At 43.9% G+C, this 22,050-nt stretch overlaps 1 protein-coding gene and 1 long non-coding RNA gene across 2 annotated transcripts in view; both read left to right on the top strand.

The window, feature by feature from the left end:
• Nucleotides 1-21,236, top strand: part of MNAT1 (MNAT1 component of CDK activating kinase) — a 212,574-nt gene extending 191,338 nt beyond the window's left edge. The window contains exon 8 of the mRNA XM_050952712.1: nucleotides 20,725-21,236. Coding sequence (XP_050808669.1) covers nucleotides 20,725-20,845 — 121 coding nt within the window. The 3' untranslated portion in view covers nucleotides 20,846-21,236. The remainder of the gene's footprint in view (nucleotides 1-20,724) is intronic.
• Nucleotides 1-22,050, top strand: part of LOC127051001 (uncharacterized) — a 427,926-nt gene that overhangs the window by 318,594 nt on the left and 87,282 nt on the right. The window lies entirely within an intron of this gene.

Raw genomic sequence — 22,050 nt, 5'->3', positions numbered from 1 at the left:
CAATTATTTTAATAGCTCTATCAGTTATTACAGAATGTAAGCCACTCTACCAAAAAATCAATTGTATAGTTCACTGAAATTCTGTCCCATCTGCTTGCCAATGGGAGAGTGTTCCCTACACTATATTTTTTAATGTTTTGTACAGTTATGTTTAAAAGGGATAGGGGCATACACTGTTTCTGGCCTACTTGAATTTATCTGGCCAGCATGTCAAGTTCAGAATTTGCAGAATGCAAGATTACTTTAAAATAAGTTTCTAGTCTTTATAGTTGTGAAGATAACTTTCCAAACACAACCTGATGTAGAACTGCCTTAGGGTATGTCTACACAGCAATCAGGAAATGCGACTGCTGCATAGGTAGGCATTGACCTAGCTAGTTCAGACAATAGCAGTGAAGCTGTGGGCTAGTACATACTCAGGGTTCTGGGTGGGTTTGTACTCAGGCAGCAAGCCTGTGTCACTGCCTGTCACCACCCACGTCACTGCAGCCTCACTACTATTTTTAGCGAGTTAGCTGAATCAAAGTAGGTATGCCTACATGTGCTACACACCTCCCAGTTGCTGCATGCATATATACCCTTAAACATAAGCCACAGGTCTCAGATGTGTGAACTCAAGCTTAATGATATATTAAGTTCCATAACTTCAACATAGGTACAAAATTTTGAACCTAACTGCTGCATCCTGTTACTGTATTTGTGCAAGCAAATGACCAAATTGCATGCACATATTGCCAAATAACAGGTAGAAAGAATGATGGCTCAGTAAGTGCCCTGCTAGACCATTTTCCTCACTGAGTGATGCTGAATGCAAAGGTAATTTTAACTAGGGCCATATTCTAGTCTCGGTATGTGTGCATACTTCCCGTTGTTCCCAGTGGAAGATCGCCTTATGAACTGAGGGGCAAATATGGCCCTAATTTTGCAGTCCCAGTCCACGGGCAATAGTACAAAATGGAATTTGACCCTTTGTACAGAATCAATTTAATGCAGATCTTTATTTAGTTCCTTTACCTAATGTAAGTTGATAATTGGCCATAAGTTTATGGTTATGAAATAAAGTTTGAATAATTACTTGACTATGCCCAAATTCTTCTAGTAGTTCTTTGTTGTCCTAAACATAGTGCCTAATAGGGAACTGAAATTTAGTCTCGTTTTGGGGAGCGGTGTTGTCTTTATACTAAGAATAACTAAAATTTAAAAATAAGGTAAATCTATGCCAAAAAGTCTACATAATTCTGTGTAAAAGAGCAAACTACTCAGTTATTTAAAATGATGATCTAATGGCCCCTGACTTTAAAAAATCTATGAATCTATGGAATTATAGCTGAGAAGTAGCCCTCACATTCAATGACATTCTTTTTCAGGGTCAATTACAAGTGAAGTCTGATTTAGTCATAGAGTAAATGTAGCTGCAGTTCTGCAGTCCTCTAAAGTGTAATCTATACTAGTCATGCAGAGTGAGTGTTTTGCTGGATTCCAGCTATTACTGCAGTGTCCTTGCTAGGCAGCAAAGCTGCTCAAGGATGTTAAAATGCTTACTTGCAGTTGTTTCTGGAGTTTCTGCGATGGATGATTGATTTGCTATATCTGGAGGTTCAGACCTGGAAATCTGAGTGAGGCAGAATGTGATCACTGTTTTGGTGAAGCAGGGTGTTGAGAGGACAGACAGCTGGCTGTTGACCTCAGGAAAATGACAAATGGTGGGCCAGGTGCCCTGATCATCAGAGAGTGCCTGTAAAACCACCATTTCCACAGGCACCATAGACAAAATTAACTTGCACTAAAGGAAGGCTTCCTTCTAGAAAGAAACATTAACCTATTTTACCAGCTCAATGTCCAGGGAAATTAATTCCAGTTTGCATTTGTGAAGGCTTTCAAATAACAAACACACACCCTTCATGCTTTATTATCGTGTTTTAAAAAAAATCTTCCTCCAAGAAGTCTCATTGCTACATATTAGACAGTCAGCATGTGGATATCACTATAGCAATCTAAGATGCCAGGGTTTGCTCTAGAAACAAGATTAAAAAAATTATACAGTATAACCTAGGCTAGTTCTTAGTTGGGTGTATTTAAGTCCATTTTAAACCAACTTACTAAAGAAAAGAAAAAAATGCCTTAGCATCTGAAGAAGACTGAAGAAGAGCTCTTGTAGCTTGAAAGCTTGTCTTTTTCATCAACAGAAGTTGGTCCAATAAAAGATATTACCTCACCGATCTTGTGTCTCAAACATTTGGAGAATAATAGGAGAAGCCAGCATACAATTCACTTAAGATAGCCCTCCATTATAAAGTATGAGCATGAGAGCAAAAATAAATAAATCAGGAAGCATATAGTTTTCCAACATGCAAGACTTGATTATAGGTTCTGTTTTCCATTTCCCATTTTTATTTTAAAATTTACAGTCACTTTATAAAACAATGAGAACTTTCAGATAACCACTGAGCCACATTCTCAGCATAGCTACATGGAAATCAATGGAGTTGTACCAATTTATACCAGCTAAGAATCTGGCCTATATTTTTTTAAAATTTGACTTGTTGCAATTACAATCCACACTTATAGATATGCTTGTTTTCCTAAAGAATGTGTATACTAACTCTGTCATTGCTTGATTTTTTTTTTTTTTTACAAAGCTTTTACAAGTGCTTTCAGGATTTTTTGCATTAGCAAAAATCATTTAAATCTTACCTTGAATTCTGGAAGTGGGTTCTTACTCATGCTTGCATTCATGTTTTTTGTTTAAAAAATGAGTACTAGCCTTTCTGTGTGGTGATGTCCAGTCAAATTTTAATATATCCTCATTAAATGTAGCATTTAATTATTTTCCATGTTAATGTGCAGACACGCATGGAAAATTTCATGCTCATGTGAGGCCTGGAGTATGAATGTCAAGAGTATTCTCTGCGTACATGTATGAGTTACAGTCAGCTAGAACACTGTAGCTTGTATGACTCCTTATTGGAAGAAATTTTCTTTTTAAAATGAGATCTCTTTATTATTGTTAAGTATTTATAATCTGTATTACCATAGTGCTGAAGAGCTCTTCTCAAGTCCAGGACCCCCTTATGTAATGCACTTCTCAAACAGAGAACAGTCCTTGCCCCAGAGAGCTTACAATCCAAGTATAAAACAAGAGATGACAGCTGGGTCTTCAGCTGATGTCATTTGATGTAATTCCTTTGGAGTCAATGGAGCTACACCAATTTACATCAGCTAAAGATCTGACCGATAGAGTGATGTTCTAGTTTATGCCCTCCCACCTCCAAAAGGGAAAGTTAGCTTTCCTACAAATCTTTACTTTTTTTCATTGCTCTTTCCATCAGCATGGTGCTTTAAACAATCTATAGTTTTTAGAGCATTATGAATTGTTAGTTTCTGTGGAAATGAGGCTTCTCTCCTTCCTTTCCTCGTATTACATGCAATCAACAGTTTTTTGAATTTGTGCTGCTCCAAAGGCTACAGTTTACATGTATGCTAAATAACATTAAAAAAAAAATACCCTGATGCTGATCTCACACCTGTGTAAACCAGAATGTATTCCACTGAAGTCAGTGGAGTTACTGATATAAAAATGAGGGGAGGGTAGAATCAGGACCTGTGGCTGAATGAAAATTTTGCATTACCTTTTTTCCAGTGGAAATTTTTAAAGAAATCTTTTTCACAGAAAGCATCAGCTTTCATTGAAAATTTTCATTTTTTTTAAATCAGAAAACCAAGCCTCTGAAAAATGTCTATTCAAAAAGTAAAAAAATAAAAATAAAAATTTGGAGGCCTAAGAGAGGAGAAGAAATAACATTTTCTAATTAGCTCTACTTAATATGTATTCCAAATGCTAATAGATTACTCTGGGAAGATCTTTATTCCTGTGTTCACATGCATTGAGACCTTGACAAAGTCTTCGTTGACTTTATTTCTCATGATTTAGGGATTTTTGTGTGTTGTGTTCAGAATTGTACCCCCAAAAGCCACAGATACACTTGATCACAACCTCCCAGTATAAGGAATAGGTATGACTGTTTGGTTTAAACATATGTTCTGGGATTAATTTAGGAAACTAGTTATTTTGGAAAGACTTCAAGGGTGCATTGATTTTTGTGAAACATTCTAATGGACACTTTAATTAGCCACTACAGTAGCTGTAGTGATGGTAAGGACCAACGCTGTTGCATTCATAACTGAAACAAGGAACTCTTGAGAATTTGCTCCACTGAACTTGTCAGCATTTGCTATTACAGCAGGGCATGTACATTTTTGGACTGCTGCACTCTGAACTGTTTGCCCTTGATCAAAGAGAGGAAAGGAAAGGAAGAAGAGAGGGAGGAATAACTCTGTATCTTCAAACTGGTTTTCCCACCTTCGGAATTAAAACTGGCTTTATCAGAGAACAGCTGCTCCAAGGCATTATTTGTCCTTTTCTTTTGGTTTGCACTGCAGTTTGTCTTCCCTCGGCTGATGTCCAGTAGCTGACCTCCGTGCTGTTTCGTTTTAACTGAACCACACTGTGGCATTTGAGTTTTGTTTTGTTTTTAAAAGATCTTTGCCTCACTAAACACAGCTGATTCGTGCACCTCACCAAAACACCCTAGCAGGCGTTTGAAAACAATTGCCAGTTAGAAAAGACAGACAGAGGAGATGGAGAAGAATCAGAGGTTCTAGTTTTCCTTTAAGGATTCATGCTTTGGATGTGTAATTTTTTTGGTTTTTCCATTGGGAGAAATTATTGTTGGTGGAACAGTCTGTTTTCTGTTTAAAAAATTTAAAATAAATGAAGTGCTGTGGGTCACTCCAATTCAAAGCCTTTTCTTAGATCCCAATCCTGCAATGAGATTTATCTGGATCCCCATTACAGTCAACAGGGCTTCACAGGAGCACAAGTTTCTGCCTCTGCTGAGTTCATTACGTGATCAGGGCTTTAATGTTTCCTTGGTCCTGGAAATCCTGAGGTAAGAAAGGACTGGGGACCTCAGGATTTGGCCCATAGACTTTTATTTTTGAATTTACCAGCATGCTACTGTGTCTGTGGGACTGGCCATAGCGTTCCTTGACGCTGTGTAGGTATATGTGGATTTACTTTAATCAACCAGAGTGCAATCCTGCAAAAATAGAGCACAGAACTTACCATGAGATGCAGCTGATGGCGCTAGCTCATAATGTAAGCACTGTCCTCAGTAATTAAGTGTTGGCAGGACTGGGACCTTGAAGAATAAAATCTTCTTAATTGTAGTTTAGTGCCTAGTTGATGGTACAGTGGTGTCATGTGCTGTACGTGGTGAGTACAGATTACAGGCCTGATTCTGCCCTCGCTTGCAGCAGTGGAAATCCAGAGTTAATTCCGTGGCTCCACTCTGCTGGCCCCCTGGGAGGAGGGATGCTTTGTGGTATGGCTGGAGGAGGGGTGTGACTGGAGCATGCTGTGCTCAGCTGGCTGTGTCCAGCTGGCATAGGCCCCTTGAGGATGTGGTGAAAAGACATCCTTGGGTTTTCAAGGTTGGAGCCTGTTGTTTGAAATAGTGATGTCATCTTCTTGAGATTATGGTTTCTATAAGAAAAACTGAGATGCACTGTTGAGATCAATTGCTTCTCTTGTTTACCGTTGCACACTGCATTACAAGTTGCTTTTGGATCCCTGCCCTGCTGCTACTTCACTAACTGGCGCTCAGAGCCATTCTGTCCATAGGGCAGACTGGGGCAACTGCCCTGGGCCCCACACGTCAGGAGGATGCAGAGGGGTCAGAAGGGTGGGGGCGGGGAGGACAGGGCGGCCTGAGGGGCTAGTGGTGGGCCTGGCACCAGCAGCAGGGGTCAGGCCTATGCCCCACACTCACTGGCCCAGGTGTTTATTTCTTTTTCTTGCCTGCCGCCGCTCGGGTTCGTGCTCAGTCTCTGTGGCAGCAGCAGTGAACAACCCAGCCCCAGCCGTATCTGCTCTGCTCTGCTCTGCTGGCTCCCGGCATCGTCTGCCACCACAGGGTCCTAGCTCCTCTTAAACACTCATGGCAGGGCAGGCTGACCCTGACCCTTCCCTTCCTCCTCAGACGGACCCTTCCCTTTTCTAGTGGGACCCTCCACCAGCACAGGGGGGCCCCTCGCCCCTAGCACAGGTGAGTGCCAGCCAGCAGTCTCCATCATCCATCACCCAGCACTGGTGTCCCGCCAGTGCCCCACTCCCGGCACTGGGTGAGGTCCTCCAATGCCACCTCCAGGTCAGGGCCAGCCCTTATCACCCCCCTGCCTCAGGGTCCTCCTTACCTTTCAGCTCTCCATTCCCCCTCCCTGAAGTACCAGGGCCTGGGGTCCCACAACTCTGCTCTCTCCATCACCCACCAGAACTGAGGTCCTCCATCCATCTGCTTTTCTGCCTCCTCTCCCCGTCCCAGCCCCCAGAGAAAACAGATCTTAGAGCTCCTCCTCCATGCTGGAGGGTCCTGGGGCTCTGACATGGGGTCTGTTGTGAATGTGTAATTACATTAAAAAAAAATCCACTGAGGGTAGTAAGACCATATGCACCTGGGAAGTGAGTTTGCTGCAAGGAAGGCCAGGAAGGTGGATTTCAGAATGTAAGAGGCGCGACACTGATATGATTGGTGACTTATTTTTAATTGTATGAACTTCATTATAACTATAAAAAAGAACGACAATATCATAAACACTATAATTATACAGCTGAGTGCTATCAATATTTAACCTGCAGCCAGCTGCTGTCCTGAAAGTTCTCTGTAACCAGATTTCACCTGTATACAAAATGTTAAGGGGGGGCCCATACAGGCTGATTTGCCCCAGACCCTGCACCTCCTAGGGATGCCTCTGGTGGCAGTGTTGACCAAAAGCAAACTTTTCTCATCTGCAGCTGGTTCTCTCAGATCTGGACCTCTCGCCACTACAAGACCACTCCAAAGTTTCAGCTAATGCGCCTGATGCCATTCACCATGCAGCTGCCGGCCTGTTTGCTAGGGTTTGCAGCAAAGAGCCGGTTGCTCCAGTTTTGTCCATTTCATTGGCTTCCTGTTCCATTTAGGTGCAATGCAAAGTTAACCCATAATGATCTTTATAGACCAAAGTTATGTCTTGGCTATGTTGAGCGGTTGCTTCTCCCTCCACGTACTACTGTAGCAACTGAATTGAGCTGAAGCTCTTGAGCTAAGTCTCCCAGGATGGCTTGGCGTTTCCAGTAAAATGTTGGAATGCACTTCTCCCATTGGTCCTGGCTGACAGGCCTGGTACAAGACCCTTCTCTCTTCTCAGGCATTTAAATATGTGGTGGGGATTGGGAAAGAGAGTGTAAGTGGGTTGTGTTTGAGTCTCTTGTTGCTGCTGTTTAAATTGTTGAGTTATAGTTGCAATTGAGTAGGCAGGTCACCAGCAGGGATTATTGGCATGATTAATAGCTCATTTAGTTATGTTTTGAAGAACAAAAAAAACCAAACACAAAACAAACAAACCCTGCCCAACAAATTGTAACCAAAGAGCCTGAATGAAAGCCCATTTTTAAAGTCAATGGAAAGACTCCGACTGATTTCAAAGGACTTTGGAACAGGCCCATAGCTAGTCTACGTAACCAAATATTCCTGTCACTCTGCCTCCTCTCTCCCTCCACACATGCTCTTCCCATGTATTTGTTACACAATTATTGTATTTTCTCTTAACCTGGGCTATAAATTCTGTGGTGAAAGGACTCTCAAAAAATATGTTTGAATAGCAAAAATGGGCCTGATCTTGACTGGGCTTCAGGATGCTACTATAATAAAAAATAATAATGCACTTTGAGACTTTTTTTTATAATTGGATGCATCTTATAAACAAATCCTGCCTCAACTGCATGGAGATAGAGAAGCTTGCCATACCGTTTACTCAAGCAAAAGGTTACAGCTTGAATCATAGAATCCTAGAATATCAGGGTTGGAAGGGACCTCAGGAGGTCATCTAGTCCAACCCCGTGCTCAAAGCAGGATCATTCCCCAACTAAATCATCCCAGCCAGGGCTTTGTCAAGTCAGGCCGTAAAAACCTCTAAGGAAGGAGATTCCACCACCTCCCTAGGTAATCCATTCCAGTGCTTCAAGCTTGTTGGAACTTGAGTTCCGTCTGCTCAGGAGACATATGGAATAAAAAAAGCCAGGCATGCCTTAGTGGGCAAACAGACGACTGGATACACCTAATTCTTTATACCTCTTATTTTTAGATTAGTATAAACCTCCTCCATCTAGTTACACTAACAACATGGGAAGCCACCAGCTTTGAGCTTCAGCTTTGTGCAGCAGTATACTTAACTAGAAGAAGCTCTCAGTGAAATAACTGCTTGGTTTTTATGTTCAAAATCAGAAGTGGTACCATAATGCTATCTGATAAGGACATGTGTCTCTGAAAGGCTCCACTAACAAATGTGTTCGAAGCTTATTGTAGAGGCCTTTTGCACCTAATGAAACCAACATATTATGGGAAAGTTTCAGGAGGTCAGTGTATGCTAATAAAATAACAATGTCAGTAGCTGACTTTGTCTGTGTCACAGAGAGTGAATTTATCTAAATAGCCGTTATTCCCAATTTGTCTTTGAATTGATGTTATGCCGTTTTCATGATTAGAATTAGGTGCGCCAGGGAAGGTACTGAAAACTTGCCAGTAGCTATGGGAGTTGCTCTTTTTTCTTCTCTTTGGTTTGGTCACTAACTAGACTGTAACTACTGGCATTGTTCCACACTGAAGGATTCCACTTGCTTTGTGCAGCCAGTGTTTGAATATCTTTTTTTGTATTATTATTTAAACCTTGAATCTGGAAGATTTCCCAGATGGAGTGTCTGCCCCACTCATCTACATTTTAGATCCTGGGGTCAGACGGACAGTAAATTGATTCACCGGGTGAACTACTTTATCTCTTCTTGTCAAACAACTTGCGAATTATTCTTATCTTCCCCTCATTTCCCATAAGACATCTGGCCAGCAGATTTAAAAATAAAGAACATCTGTATGCCAAAAATGCAGCTGTACATGTGCCACTGATGATCCATCCACAGCACACACCAAATGGGAGTTTCTTAATCTGGGATGGGTTTGGAGAAGGATCCATGAGTAATCCACTGCACCCGTTAAGTATTTTTCTATTTTCTTATCTCAGCGCTGACTAGGCTATTTAGTAATGTTGCTGAATTACAATAACTCAAAAGTTATAAACTACTACAGTTACTCTTTGGATGTTAATAATTAACATGAATATGGGCTGGCTCCAAAGAGCCCTCTGTATGGGCTGTATCACTTTGTCTTATAGTTTCTATCATGCTCAGTGGGATCCTGGACTCTAGGCCTTATCCTAATGCAGATAAATGTCTGAATAAGAAAATCAATCAATTAGCACTAGCTTCTATACAGTCTTTTGCAATTTAAATATCTTCTATGCAACCAATTTTACATCAAGGATTTGTTAAATTTTACTGCTAATGAGAGTTCAAACATTTAGTTTCAGACAACTTAATTTTGCAAGTGAACCCTAGTAGTAAACTAGTGTGAATTAAATGTATTTGCATCATCTCTTCCCATTACTTCAAAGGGACTTTAAGTAGTTTAGGCCTATTTTTTATTTTATTTTTTTTAAAGTATTAACAAAAACCTGCTATTCTTCGAGTGCTTGCTCATGTCCATTCCACATTAGGTGTGGGCGCGCTGCATGCACAGTCCCCAGAGATTTCTCCTTTGGTGGTATCTGTTGGGCTGGCTCTAGTACCTTCTGGGGCCACGTGCTCATATGCCAGCCACTATAAGGGGCCCAGCCGGCTCCACAGCCTCTCAGTTCCTTCTTACTGCCTGCGATGGTCACTGGAACAGCTCCTCTTGCTTCGGCAAACTCCTACTCGTGGTCTTAGTTTAGTCCTTTTCCTATGTTTCTCCATACCCAATAGTTACTTTTTCTCTGTTTGGACCAGGGCTTTGGAGCGGAGCCCAGAGCTGGCGCACGGAGCAGCTCTGGAGCAGTGGAGCTGCAGGGTTTTGCCTGAAGCTAGAGTGGAGCCGGAGCACAGCTCCAAAGCCCTGGTTTGACTGTTGTAAATTAGTTGTATATAGATAGCTGGTGCTTCTTGCGCTGTTAGTGGAGTTTCGTCCACTCCTGGTGCCAGGGCATGCCTTGGTCCCTGGGTTTCAAGCCCTGTGCCTCCTACAACAAGCCTATGCCTGTGAGTGACCCACACTCCAGTTGTCTGAAGTGCCTGAGAGAGACTCATATTAGGAACTGCTATTAGATCTGGTCCCTGAGTTTCAAACCCTGTCAGAGGAAGAACTGGGAGGCCAGATTGAAATCCCTCCTAATGGAGGTGGTGCTCTGTCCCCCATCAGAGCCAAGCCAGTCAGACTCGGCACCCAGTACCTTAGCATCAGTGCAGAGTGCTCCTCCTGCTGTCTCTTGGCATTGTTTTCCTTCACCAGTGCCAAAGAAAAAACATAAGAAGCAGCTGGCCGAGAGCAGATGTTCCCTGATTCTGAAAAGAACCAAGCACGGGGAGTGCAGTGGGTGCGACATGAAGTCTGGCCACTCCTCTGTCCCTGTTCCAAAGGTAACACCATTGACTCCGCCTCATATGCAGCCTCCGTTGAGTCTTGTCCCAGATCATCCCTCGGCACTAGAAGGGCAAAGCATCACCAGCAGGATCATGGTAGCATCTATTGTGAAGGCATTCTTTGCAGCTAGGGACCTCCTCATTCTCTCAGTACTGCTGTCACCAGTGGTATGAGTCGGCAGCATCGGTAACAGGGAGCAGAAGGGAGCATGTGGCCCCAGGCTCCCATTTGGTACCATCTAGAGGGAAATCATCCTTGCTTGTCTCAGTGCAGGTCTTCCCTCCTCAGCATCGTTCCTTGGCACCGTTCCTTGGCACCGACGGATACTGCCCTTCCACAGTCCCAGGTGGAAGGCTTGTCATCGGACTCAAAGTGGAGTCATATTCCCACTTGAGGAACCATTGCCAGTTCTCCTCCCAGGCAGCACTACTGTGCAGGAGCAGTGCCGAGTACTTGAGGGCACTGGCCTATGCAGATGGAATGGCCATTTTGGAACCATAGAGTTTTCCCCCCGTTGCAAAGGCCCTCTTCCAGATGCTGATACTCTGTAGTTTCAGAAAGAAGAGCACCCCTGTCCTTATGACCAGCACCCAACCCAGACTCCAGTATCAAGCCTGATACCGAGCCTCAGGACCTAGAACTGCAGGACCCAGTTGGTGCAGAAAGAGCAGAAGATGAACCTCTTGCCAGTGCAGGCCTCTTCTTCCTCCTCTCTGGATGATGCAGTGTCTGGGGTGTGCGTAACCCCATCCCCTCACGAAGACTGCAGCTCAGCAGGAGCTGTTGAAAAGGGTGACCTGAAACCTTGGGCTGGAAATAGAGGTAGTCAAAGAATCCTCCCACAGCCTGGATGATATCTTGGCTGTGATGGGTTGTTAAAGGTGACTGACTCTCTCTCAATGAGGCCATTATGGGACTGGTTAAGGACCTCTGGCAAACTGTCTTCCCTGCCTCCCACTGCAAAAAGGACAGAAAAGGACTTTGCTCCCGTCTAAGGCTGTGAGTACGTGTACTCGTGTTCCCCTCCAGGATTCCTGGTGGTCTCAGCGCCCGAGAGGGACAGACAACAAGGAGTCACCCCCAAAGTAAAGGACACAAAGAGACTCAACAGAGGTCCAACAGTTGGAGGCCACATCCATTTGCTCAGAGAAGAGAAAACAAACAAGCTTCGCAGCCTGAAGGATTCTAGAGACCCCCTCAAGTCTGGGTCTATGTGCCCTGGTGCATTTGAGGAAACACTTCAGACCTCAACCACTGGTCTGCTTCTCAGCTCCACTGCCTTGCCAGGACCTGTTTAAGAAGCTAAACTGGTTAAATACAGAGAATCGCTCCCATTCACTTCAGCCTTGCTACCAGGCCCTCATAGATTCTTGGCAAGCTCCAAGCAGAACTTTTGATGGGGTACTCGAGGGTGTTACACCAGTTCTTGTACTGGATCCTGCCCCATTTTTGTTTTTCAGACTCTCTCCCACTTCAGCCCAGTGTGGTCCCTCATTACATCAGACCGCTGGGTACTGAGTATGGTGGAGGAAAGTTACACTCTCCAGTTTATTTCCATCCCTCCCTCCCAGCCCCCTTCCCTGTCCCTCTTCAGGGACCCTTCTCACAAGTAGATTTTGGCCAGATGGTACAAGCCTTCCACCAGGTAGGGGCTGTGGAGGAGGTACCTCAGAGCTTGAGAGGGAAAGTGTTAGTTTGTTTTACTCCAATTATATCCTAATCCCAAAGGCCAAAGTGGGTCTCAGACCCATACTAGACCTGCATTTCCTCAACAATTACTTCAAGAAACTAAAGTTCCACATGGTCTCCCTGGCCTCCATTATTTGGTGCCTGGATCCAAGGGACTGGTATGCCCCTCTCAACTTAAAAGATGGTATTTTCACGTCTCCATATTTCAGGGCCACAGGAGATTTCTCAGCAAACCATGAACCAGACCCACTACAGTTCATTGTCCTCCCGTTTGGCCTGTCAACAGCCCCTTGAGTATTCACAAAATGTATGGCAGTAGTGGCGGCCTTCTTCAGAAGGCAAGGGGTACAAAGTCTATCCTTACCTCAACGACTGGCTGATCAAGGGCCAGTCGGAGGTCCAAGTGAGAGCCAGCATCCACCTGGTCCAAGCTACCTTCCAAACACTGGGCCTGCTGATTAAACGAGCAGAAGTAAACATTCATCCGCATTCAGAGGATAGAATTTATTGGTGCAGTGCTCAATTCCCCCTAGGCCAGAGCCTTCCTCCTAGAGGCCTGCTTTCACTCAATGTCATCTCTGATATCGCAGTTCAAGACCTGTGACATCACGACAACCTGTTTCTGCCTCAGACTATTGAGTCATATGGCCACGTGCACATATGTGGTACAGCAAACAAGACTGCACCTCCAACCCCTTCAAGCATGGCTGGCCTCAGCATACTCACCAAACCATCATCATTTGAACTCGGTGGCTATGGTTCCTGCCGAGATCATTGTCTCCTTAGATTAGTGGAGGGACCACCAGTCGGTAGATTTGGGCATTAACTTTGTCATTCCCCAATCTTCAGTATCCCTAATCTCCTATGCATCTGAGAGAGGTTGGGGGGCTCATCTCAAGCACCTCAGGACTCAAAGTCTGTGGTCCCAGGAGGAACTCTCTTTACACATAAATGTCAGAGAGCTCAGAGCAGTCTGCTTAGCGCACCAGGTATTTTTTACCACAGATTATAGGCAAGGTTGCTCAAGCTCTTACGGATAACACGGCAGCCATGTTTTACATCAAGAGGCAGAGAGGGATACTCTCTCTCCCCCCACCCCCGGTGTCAAGAGGCCATTCACTTATGGAAATTCTGTGTGAAGCACTTGATCCACCTTGAAACTTCTCACATTCTGGGAGCCCAGATGACCTCAACAGATCTTTCTCCTCTCACTTTCACACCAATATAGTCAGGTCCATCTTCCAATGGTGGGAGACTCTGTTTTGCTTGGTTGTGAAATGGTCTGTGAGGGAAGTGTCAGCAGTTTTGTTCTCTACACGGGCGCAGCCTGGGCTTGCTCACAGATGCCTTCCTGCTCCTTTGGACAACACACTTGTTCTATATGTCCCACCCTCCGTTTTTCTCATGCACAAAGTCATATTAAAAGTCAAGCAGAACAGAGTGAAGGTTATCCTTGTAGCCCCAGCATGCACGACAGCACTGGTTTGATACATTATTGGACCTGTCAGTAGCAACCCCGATGCCGCCCTCTCTCCTCCAAGTCCTGATCTCTCAAGATCACAGCCAATTGCTTACCTGAACCCCAAGGCCCCCTGCCTGACCATGATTAAACCCAGCGGAGTCCGCCAGGTATTGCTACATAATAGGAAACTATCTACTAGAGTGACTTACCTCACCAAGTGGAAGCGTTTCTCAATGTAGTTGTCTATGCTGGAATATCTGCTTCATCTGAGACAGCAGGGCTTAGCCATTTCATTTATTTTTAAGGTACACCTACCAGCCATCTCAGTCTTCTACCCTCCAGTGGACGGTAGGTCGTGTTGTTTTTTTTCCCTCCTCACGAAATATCTATTTGCTTCCTCAGTGGCTTAGGGAGACTATGCCCACAGATCCATGAACCCTGTGGGACCTAAACCTGGTCCTGTCCAGATTCTCATAGGCTCTCCCTTTGAGCCACTGGTATCATGCCCTTGTCATACCTCTCCTGGAAGGTAGTCATCTTGGTAGCAATTTACCTTGGCCAGGAGAGTCTTAGAGATCGGGGCCCTTATGTCAGAACCCCTATTTATGGTGTTAAGGACGAGGTACAACTTTGCCCCCATCCTGCATTCCTCTCGGAGATGGTTTTGCAGTTTTGAAGTAATCCGGCTATCTTCCTGCCAGTATACCTCCCAAAACTGCATAAAAATAGGGACGAGCAGCGTCTTCGCACATGGGACATTAGGTGTGCCCTTGTCCTTTACGTAGAAGGGACCAAACCGTTAGTCTATGCAGCTCGTTGTGGCAATAGCAGACAAGGTGAAAGGCCTGCAAGGTTTGGCCCAAAGAATTTCATTCTGGATCAGTTTCTTCATTCACATATCTTAGGAACAGGTGGGTGCCCCACCTCCTACCATCTTGACTGCCCATTCAAAGAGAGCTCAAGCTTCCTTAGTGGCATTTCTGGCCCAGGTCCCAAACCAGGATATTTGCAGAGTGGCGATTTGGTCATCAGTGCATACTTTTTCATCCCACTACGCCATCACCTAGCAGGCTAGAGGTGATGCTGGGTTTGGTAGAGCAGTGTTGCAATCTGCATGTCCATGAACTCTGAGCCCACTTCCTAAGGTATGTCTTGGGAGCAGACTAACATGGAATGGACATGAGTAAGCTCTTGAAGCAGAAAAAACGGTTACTAACCTTTCTGTAACTGTTCTTCGAGGTGTTGCTCATGTCCATTCCACGACCCACCTTCCTGCCCCTCTGTTGGAGTTAGCGGGCAAAAAGGAATTGTGAGGGTGCGGAGCTGGCCGGACTCCTTTTACCGGCACATAAGCGCATGGCACCACAGGATACTAGAGTCTGCCCACTAGATACCATTGAGGGAAAAATTTTCAGTGACTGTGCACGCGGCACGTACATACCTAACATGGAATGGACATGAACAACACATCTTGAAGAACAACAGTTACAGAACGGTTAGTAACCATTTTTAATATAACTGTCAAAGAGGGCATTTGGCAGTGAGGACCAGTTCCCTTAGAGTTTTAAAGTGGAGAGGAAAGATGGTCCAGCAGCTAGGAGGAGGGGTTTTTTTGGGTGGAGGGGGTCATCAGTGGGCAAGGTAATGAGTGGAGTAAGGAAGTGTTTGGGCCCTTACTTTGATAGAAACTGGAAAGTGGACAGGATCTCTGATAACATTGTTCTACATAAAACTGATTTAAAAAGAAACATGAGGACAAACCTGTAACTCTACACTAGAATTGCTTTTAAGGAGGTCCAATTTTAAGCCTAAACTATTCGATTATGTTCCTTTTACTGCACTTAATGCAATTATAAAAAGTCAGTGTGCAAAAGGGCTACCAGAAAAGCTTTTATTGGCGAGCCTAAGTCAGAACAAGGTGCTGCCATCTTGGAAATTCAAGTCTTTCAGAAATGGGAGTGCCTCGTAGACAGGTTAAATACTGCTGACCATTGCTAGAATGGTGTCCAGCCATTCCTGATAGGGGAGAGGCCACAAGGCCTTTGAAGGGAGGAGGAAAGTATAAGGGGAAGCTCCCCCCTAAAATGACCAGCTTGGCCTTGAAGATTCTAGGATAATTGTAAAGTACGTCCTTTTCCTTGAAAACAAGAGGATTATTTCACATTGTGATGAGAAACCAAAGGTCAGGAACGAAACTCAAAGAACAAAATACAGTGTGTTTTTAACTGATGTGCTAGGTTAACAGGGGAAGATCAATAGCAGCAGCTACAGAAAGGGGACTTGTTTGGGCAGAGTATGAAGCAGAGCAGGGGCAACATGGCACATGGGAAGAGTATAAAGCCATGGTTTCGAGAACACATGGCTTTTTAATCTTATTCAAAAATAATAGTGCATGTTTTTTTTAACCTTAGAGTTTAGTCTGCCCTCAGTAAAAACAAGATACATGAAAAACTGTGCACCAGAATAAGCAAACCTCTTTTTCCTGGTTTCTGCACATAAGATTTACAGATACTTAAAATAAACCTATGAAAAACAGACACAGTGTGCTGGAATTTGCTAACTAGTCAGAGCAATTACCTACAGGTTCCAAAACCCAACTGACCTTGACTTTTGGAAATGGACTTGGCAAGCTCTTCTTCCTGGTGCTGTTGTAAAGGTGTACATGAAAAGATACTGACCTCTGCCAGAAACCCCAGGAATCCCGTTCAGAGATGAACTTGGGTAATGGTCATGAAGGAATTAAAATAACACAGATGTGGATTAATGTGAAAAAGTAGGCAAAACACTTATTTCTCATTGTGTGGTTTCAGTGTGGCAGAGTCTTTTTAAAATGCTCTGGTGTACCACAGTAATTAAAGGGGTTAAGAACATTGTTAACATTACTTAACAAGAAAATAAATGCCTCAGTTGAAAGCCAACAATGTATCCTGTTTGTTTTATTGGAAAAACAAGAATTAATGCAAGTTGCCATGGTAAAATTAGGTTTAAAACCTTTTCAGCAGTAATGATTTTTGTGCTGCTTCAGAGATCACATACTAGTTGATTGTGAAGCCATAATTTCTGTAGAATCAGATTTCTTTATAAGACTGACACTCCCATTTAAAGGTGATCTGGAAAGGGGAAAACAACAGATTGTCCTCCCACTCTTTCCTCCCCTCCCCCCCCACACTGTCTGAGAAAGGTCTGAAAATTTTTTTAATAAAAGGTGTGTTTGGGGGGATTACTCCTCCTTGCTTGTTTTTTACTGTAAAAATTCAGGTCTTTTTCTTGGAAGACTCTATGGATGACTGGAGAATTATTAAGCTTCTGCCACGAGAAAAACACACTGCAAGTAAAACCCAATTGATTGAAATGAGAGATGAAGGATGCAGAAAAATTGGAAAGAGTCCAGCGGAGGGCAACAAAAATGATTAGGGGGCTGGAGCACATGTCTTATGAGGAGAGACTGAGGGAACTGGGTGGGATTGTTTAGTCTGCAGAAGAGAAGAGTGAGGGGGGATTTGATAGCTGCTTTCAACTACCTGAAAGGGGGTTCCAAAGAGGATGGATCTAGACTGTTCTCAGTGGTACCAGATGACAGAACAAGGAGTAATGGTCTCAAGTTGCAGTGGGGGAGGTTTAGGTTGGATATTAGGAAAAACTTTTTCACTCAGAGAGTAGTGAAGTACTGGAATGTGTTACCTAGGGAGGTGGTGGAATCCCCTTCCTTAGAGGTTTTTAAGATCAGGCTGGACAAAGCCCTGGGTGGGATGATTTAGTTGGGAATTGGTCGTGCTTTGAGCAGGGGGTTGGACTAGATGACCTCCTGAGGTCCCTTCTAACCCTGATATTCTATGATTCTATGATTTTTATTAAGACTATGTAAAACTCACTGGTATTATGGGTGATGGGGGCGATTTTAATTCAGGAGAAAAGCTGTCAGATATCCTCCAGTAAAATCAGGAAACATAAGACTTTGTTCCTAACGTTTTAAAGGATAAGCGCAAAAAAAAAATCTGTCCTTTTACAAAACAAAACCAGGAACTCTCAGGCTTTCTTTCATATTTCAAAAAGAAGTTAAAAATGGCACAAACTTCCAATGCCACCCTAGTGTGCCCGCCCCACCCCCATTTGTAGGTTACCACTGATGTTGAAGGGGAGTTTTTTTGTACTGTGTAATGTCCATGTTGTTGAGAGCTTGTCTTCTGCACTATAAAGCCTTCTCTGCACTGGTCAGTATAAAGCACTGGAGCATACCTGAATTTGGCAATAAAAGACAAACTTAATGTTAACTTAGCATCTTACTAACAATAACTCAGTTAGAAATATCGCCCACGTGGGTGCATTACAGTTATTAGGTGTGAGAAATACAGTTTTCAAATTCTAATTAATCATTTTTGAATAAACTTCTTTACACATTTATGGTATCAGTGGCTATGACCGTTTTATGTTTTACCTATAAAAGCTGACCTGTTTTATGTACCCTTTATGGAAACAGCGCAGTCATAAATTAAAAGATGCAACTCTTCTGAATATTTTACTGGTGGTCCTGTATTTTCCTGCCAGAAGTGCAGCTGTTTTGGGTTTCTTGGGATAACATATGAAAAGGTTGTGTGTGCATTGCAAGTTTATGCTTGAATTGCCAAGCCAGAGGTGGAATGACTCAACCTTCCCGGGAGCAACGTGTACCAAGATGTGATGAATCAAAACAGCTAGTTGAAGCTTAGTGGCTCTCATTACAACTGTGAAAACCAATTCTTATTTGTGGTACCGTATCTAGCTTTTAAAGGTTGAGGCAGCCACTCTGTTGGTGATGTTAAACTGTAATCCTGGGGATTTTATGTGCTTAATTGAATTCTATGGACCAGCTCCTTAGCTGGTATAAATGGGTATAGCTGCACCAAAGTAATTTACTGGATGTAGGATCTGGCCCTACATCTTTATTATGCAGAGGGCAGGGATTATGAGTTTATGGCACTAAATGAAACATTCAAGGCCCATTCTTCTTCTTCCAACGCTGCCACTTTACTGGTAGTTTTTAGTGGGCAAAATAACCTCAGTGTTGGGCTCCCAAAAAGGGCTGGGGACAGCAGAGAGCTTGAGGACACATGATGAGCGTGGCCTCTTCCAGCTTCAGGCCATTGGTTCAGATTTGGTCTGGATATTTCCAGCTCTGTGTGACATGAGTTGCTGGTTTCTATCCACTTGCTAATAGGGATTCTGAGGACACCTGTCTCTGATGCAATTTCCCTATCTGTAAAATGGGGAATATACTTAATTCACAGAGGTGCTGTGAGGATTCGTTCACTAATGGGTCTGGTTTCGCAATCACCTTGCACTAGTGTAACTGCTCCAGATGTACCTTCTGGGAGCAGAATGTGAAGTGTTGGTTCACCAACCCAACCAGCACCACGCCATTCTGCTGGCACTCTAGCACTAACTGGATGTAGACCTACTCAAAGACCCCTTCAGAGCAATGTAGGGAAGCTTGTATTGCCACTGTCCTTCCATGCTTGTCCTGTGAGTTACTAGAGGACTTTAGACTCAGGTGGTTCCATAGACTTCTACAGAGTCTGATATCTTTTTCATGTTCTTGATTAAGTGCTTGAACTTACTCACCACAAATAGCCACATTTTCAAGAGCGGTAATGAAAGCAACTGGGGAAAAAATGCATAGATACCTACTGCACCAGAAAACCTGAAATTTGTGAGCACGCCTCGGGATGCATTTCCACACATGCTGGCCTATATTATACACCTGTTTCTACTAACCGGTGTGCCAGCAGGCCTGAACACGGGTATTGCTGATTTTTTTTGAAAAACTACAAGATAACCAAAAAACCTTCCCTTGTAGTGTCGGAGGTGGATTGCAGTTTGTACTTTTGCTGTCCAGGACCAGGCCCCCTTGCAAATATTATGCATGCATCACATTCCATTCCCCAAAGTGAGGTTAAGATAGCAAATTTTAGTCCTGTGGAGTGGGAGCAGGGGAGGAGAAAGGAAGGGGGATGGCTGCCTTCTGATTGGCTGTGTGCCTCACTACCCTGCCTCCTCCAGGGGCAGAGTAACCAATCAGAGCTCAATCTCCCTCTTCTCCCCCACCCCCACCTGCAGCCACCACTGGGGGGCGGTGGGGTAAAGAGCCTCTTGGAGCCACCCCTCCCTAGCCTGGAAGAGAGCAGGGACTCTGCTACAGCCCCCCAGGGTTGGGAGGGGAGAAGAACCCCAGGAGAAGCAGAGGTAAGATGGGGAGGTGGAACTAGGGGATGAGTGTGAGATGAGGGAGTTGGGAGGGGTAGAACTGGTGCGGCTGGGGGGCAGAATTGGGGTGAGGTGGGGGCTGGACTGGTGGAGGGTGAGGTTGCAACTGATTTGGAGACTGAGGCACAGGATTGATTTGGAGGTTGGAGGACAAAATTCATTGCTGGGCTTGGGATGGGCAGATGTAGGGGTGAGAAATTCTGCTGCAGGGGCCAAAATCCTACTACTCAATACATTTGGGAGCCTTGTTTGGGATTGGCTCCTGAATATTCATGAGTTCATTTGGAGACAATGTGGTGTGCCTCAAAATAACGAAAGGTATATCAAGGTGTGCCGTGGCAGAGAAAAGGTTGGGAACCACTGTTCTACGCACATGGGCAGTTTCTTCAAGCACATCAGGTGCACGGCCTCTGAAATGTGTTGGAGGTCTTTGAATCCTTGTTTTCTGAACTTTACAAGCCATATTGCACATTATCTTTATATTATTTAATCAGTAAAACTTTCAGAAAGCTACCTTTTATGAGACTGTACAAAATACAGGCATATATTTATATGTGGTCTGACTAATAATCTGTGCTTTAAGTATGTTAGAAATCATTCAGGATACTTTGCTTATTGAACAATTATGGGAGAAGCTAAATATATTTGATCATTATAGTTTCTAGCTGGAAAAGTTTTCAGTGGTGGGAACTTTAAAAAAAAAAAAAAGGAAAAAAAACTCCTTGGGGTTCCCACAATATATATGATTTGGTTTTGGCCTAAAACAGTGTTTCTCTTTGTTTTTAGATATCTAAACCATGTCCGAGCTACCTCTCCACAGGATCTTGCTGGGGGCTACACTTCCTCCCTTGCTTGTCACCGAGCCCTACAGGATGCTTTCAGTGGGCTTTTCTGGCATCCCAGCTAGCCTGCATACACCGGCCTGTGAGCAGTGGGCACTGGACTGGAGCAAGGAGCAACTCAAGCAAACCTCCAGTGAAACTGCTGCCATCTGCACTATGCTTAACCTGCTGTCACCTTTTTCATATATATATAAAATACTTAGGCACAGCTGGCTTTACTAAAGTTGTTTTTTTTTTTTGTTTTTTTGTTTTTTTTTAAGTCTGCACAAGAGCTTTGTAAAGTGGTGGATACATTTTTGTGGAAAGGGAACTCTTTAGTCATGTGGCACTTTGCTGAGAGGGGCTGAAGGAAGAAGCCACATCTAATGGAAGATGTGAATAATTCAGCTATGGATGTTTGAGGTTTAAAAAAGAGACTTGTAAATTTTTTAAAATAAAACCAGACTTTTTATTAAATTTTGTGGTTTTACTCTTATTGCAGGGTTTTATTTGCACAAGCATTTAAGTGCCATTTTGATTATAACATTGAGTCAATATTCAAACTTATGTTTTTTTTCCCATAAAACTATTTTCTCCAGCCTAGACGAGCGGGTTTGTTTCCTAATGCCCGTGGCGGGAGACAAGAAAAGGTAGAGCTGTGCTGACATCACTCCTATATTAAGCATATTTGATGTCACTCCTCACGTTACCTTTGTCCAGAAAGTGGCAGTCAAGTCCCTGACTAAGTATCAGAGGGTTAGCTGTGTTAGTCTGGATCTGTAAAAGCAGCGAAGAATCCTGTGGCACCTTATAGACTAACAGACGTATTGGAGCATGAGCTTTCGTGGGTGAATATCCACTTCGTCGGATGCATGACTAAGAATCCTTCACCTCTGTTTCTGGAGAATAAGCTTAAGTGGAGCATCATTACTAGTTTAAGTGGTTCTAACCAGAGAAGGCTGAAGGAGGCCAAATGATATAGAAAAGAATACAACAAACCTTTGCTTCATCATTTTGTGTCTCTCCCCCCGGCCCCACTCCCCCAACACAGCTCCTTTATTAAGCACAAGAAGTTTTCTGTGACGGTTTAGAACAGTGGTCCCCAAACTGTGGAGCGCATCACACGGCGGAGCATCCGGGGAGCACAGTAGGGCCCAGGAAAGAGTGCCACCTAGTCCTGCTGTGCCCCCAGCTCCACCCTGGCCCTAGGGGGCAGAGGGTGAGGAAGGGTGCAGACACGTTCCATTACAGGTAAGAGGGAGGGGTGGGGCACGAGAGGAAAAGTTTGAGC

Source organism: Gopherus flavomarginatus, chromosome 5 (assembly GCF_025201925.1).
Source record: "Gopherus flavomarginatus isolate rGopFla2 chromosome 5, rGopFla2.mat.asm, whole genome shotgun sequence".
Lineage (NCBI taxonomy): Eukaryota > Metazoa > Chordata > Testudines > Testudinidae > Gopherus > Gopherus flavomarginatus.
This window is presented reverse-complemented; position numbering and strand designations above follow the sequence as displayed.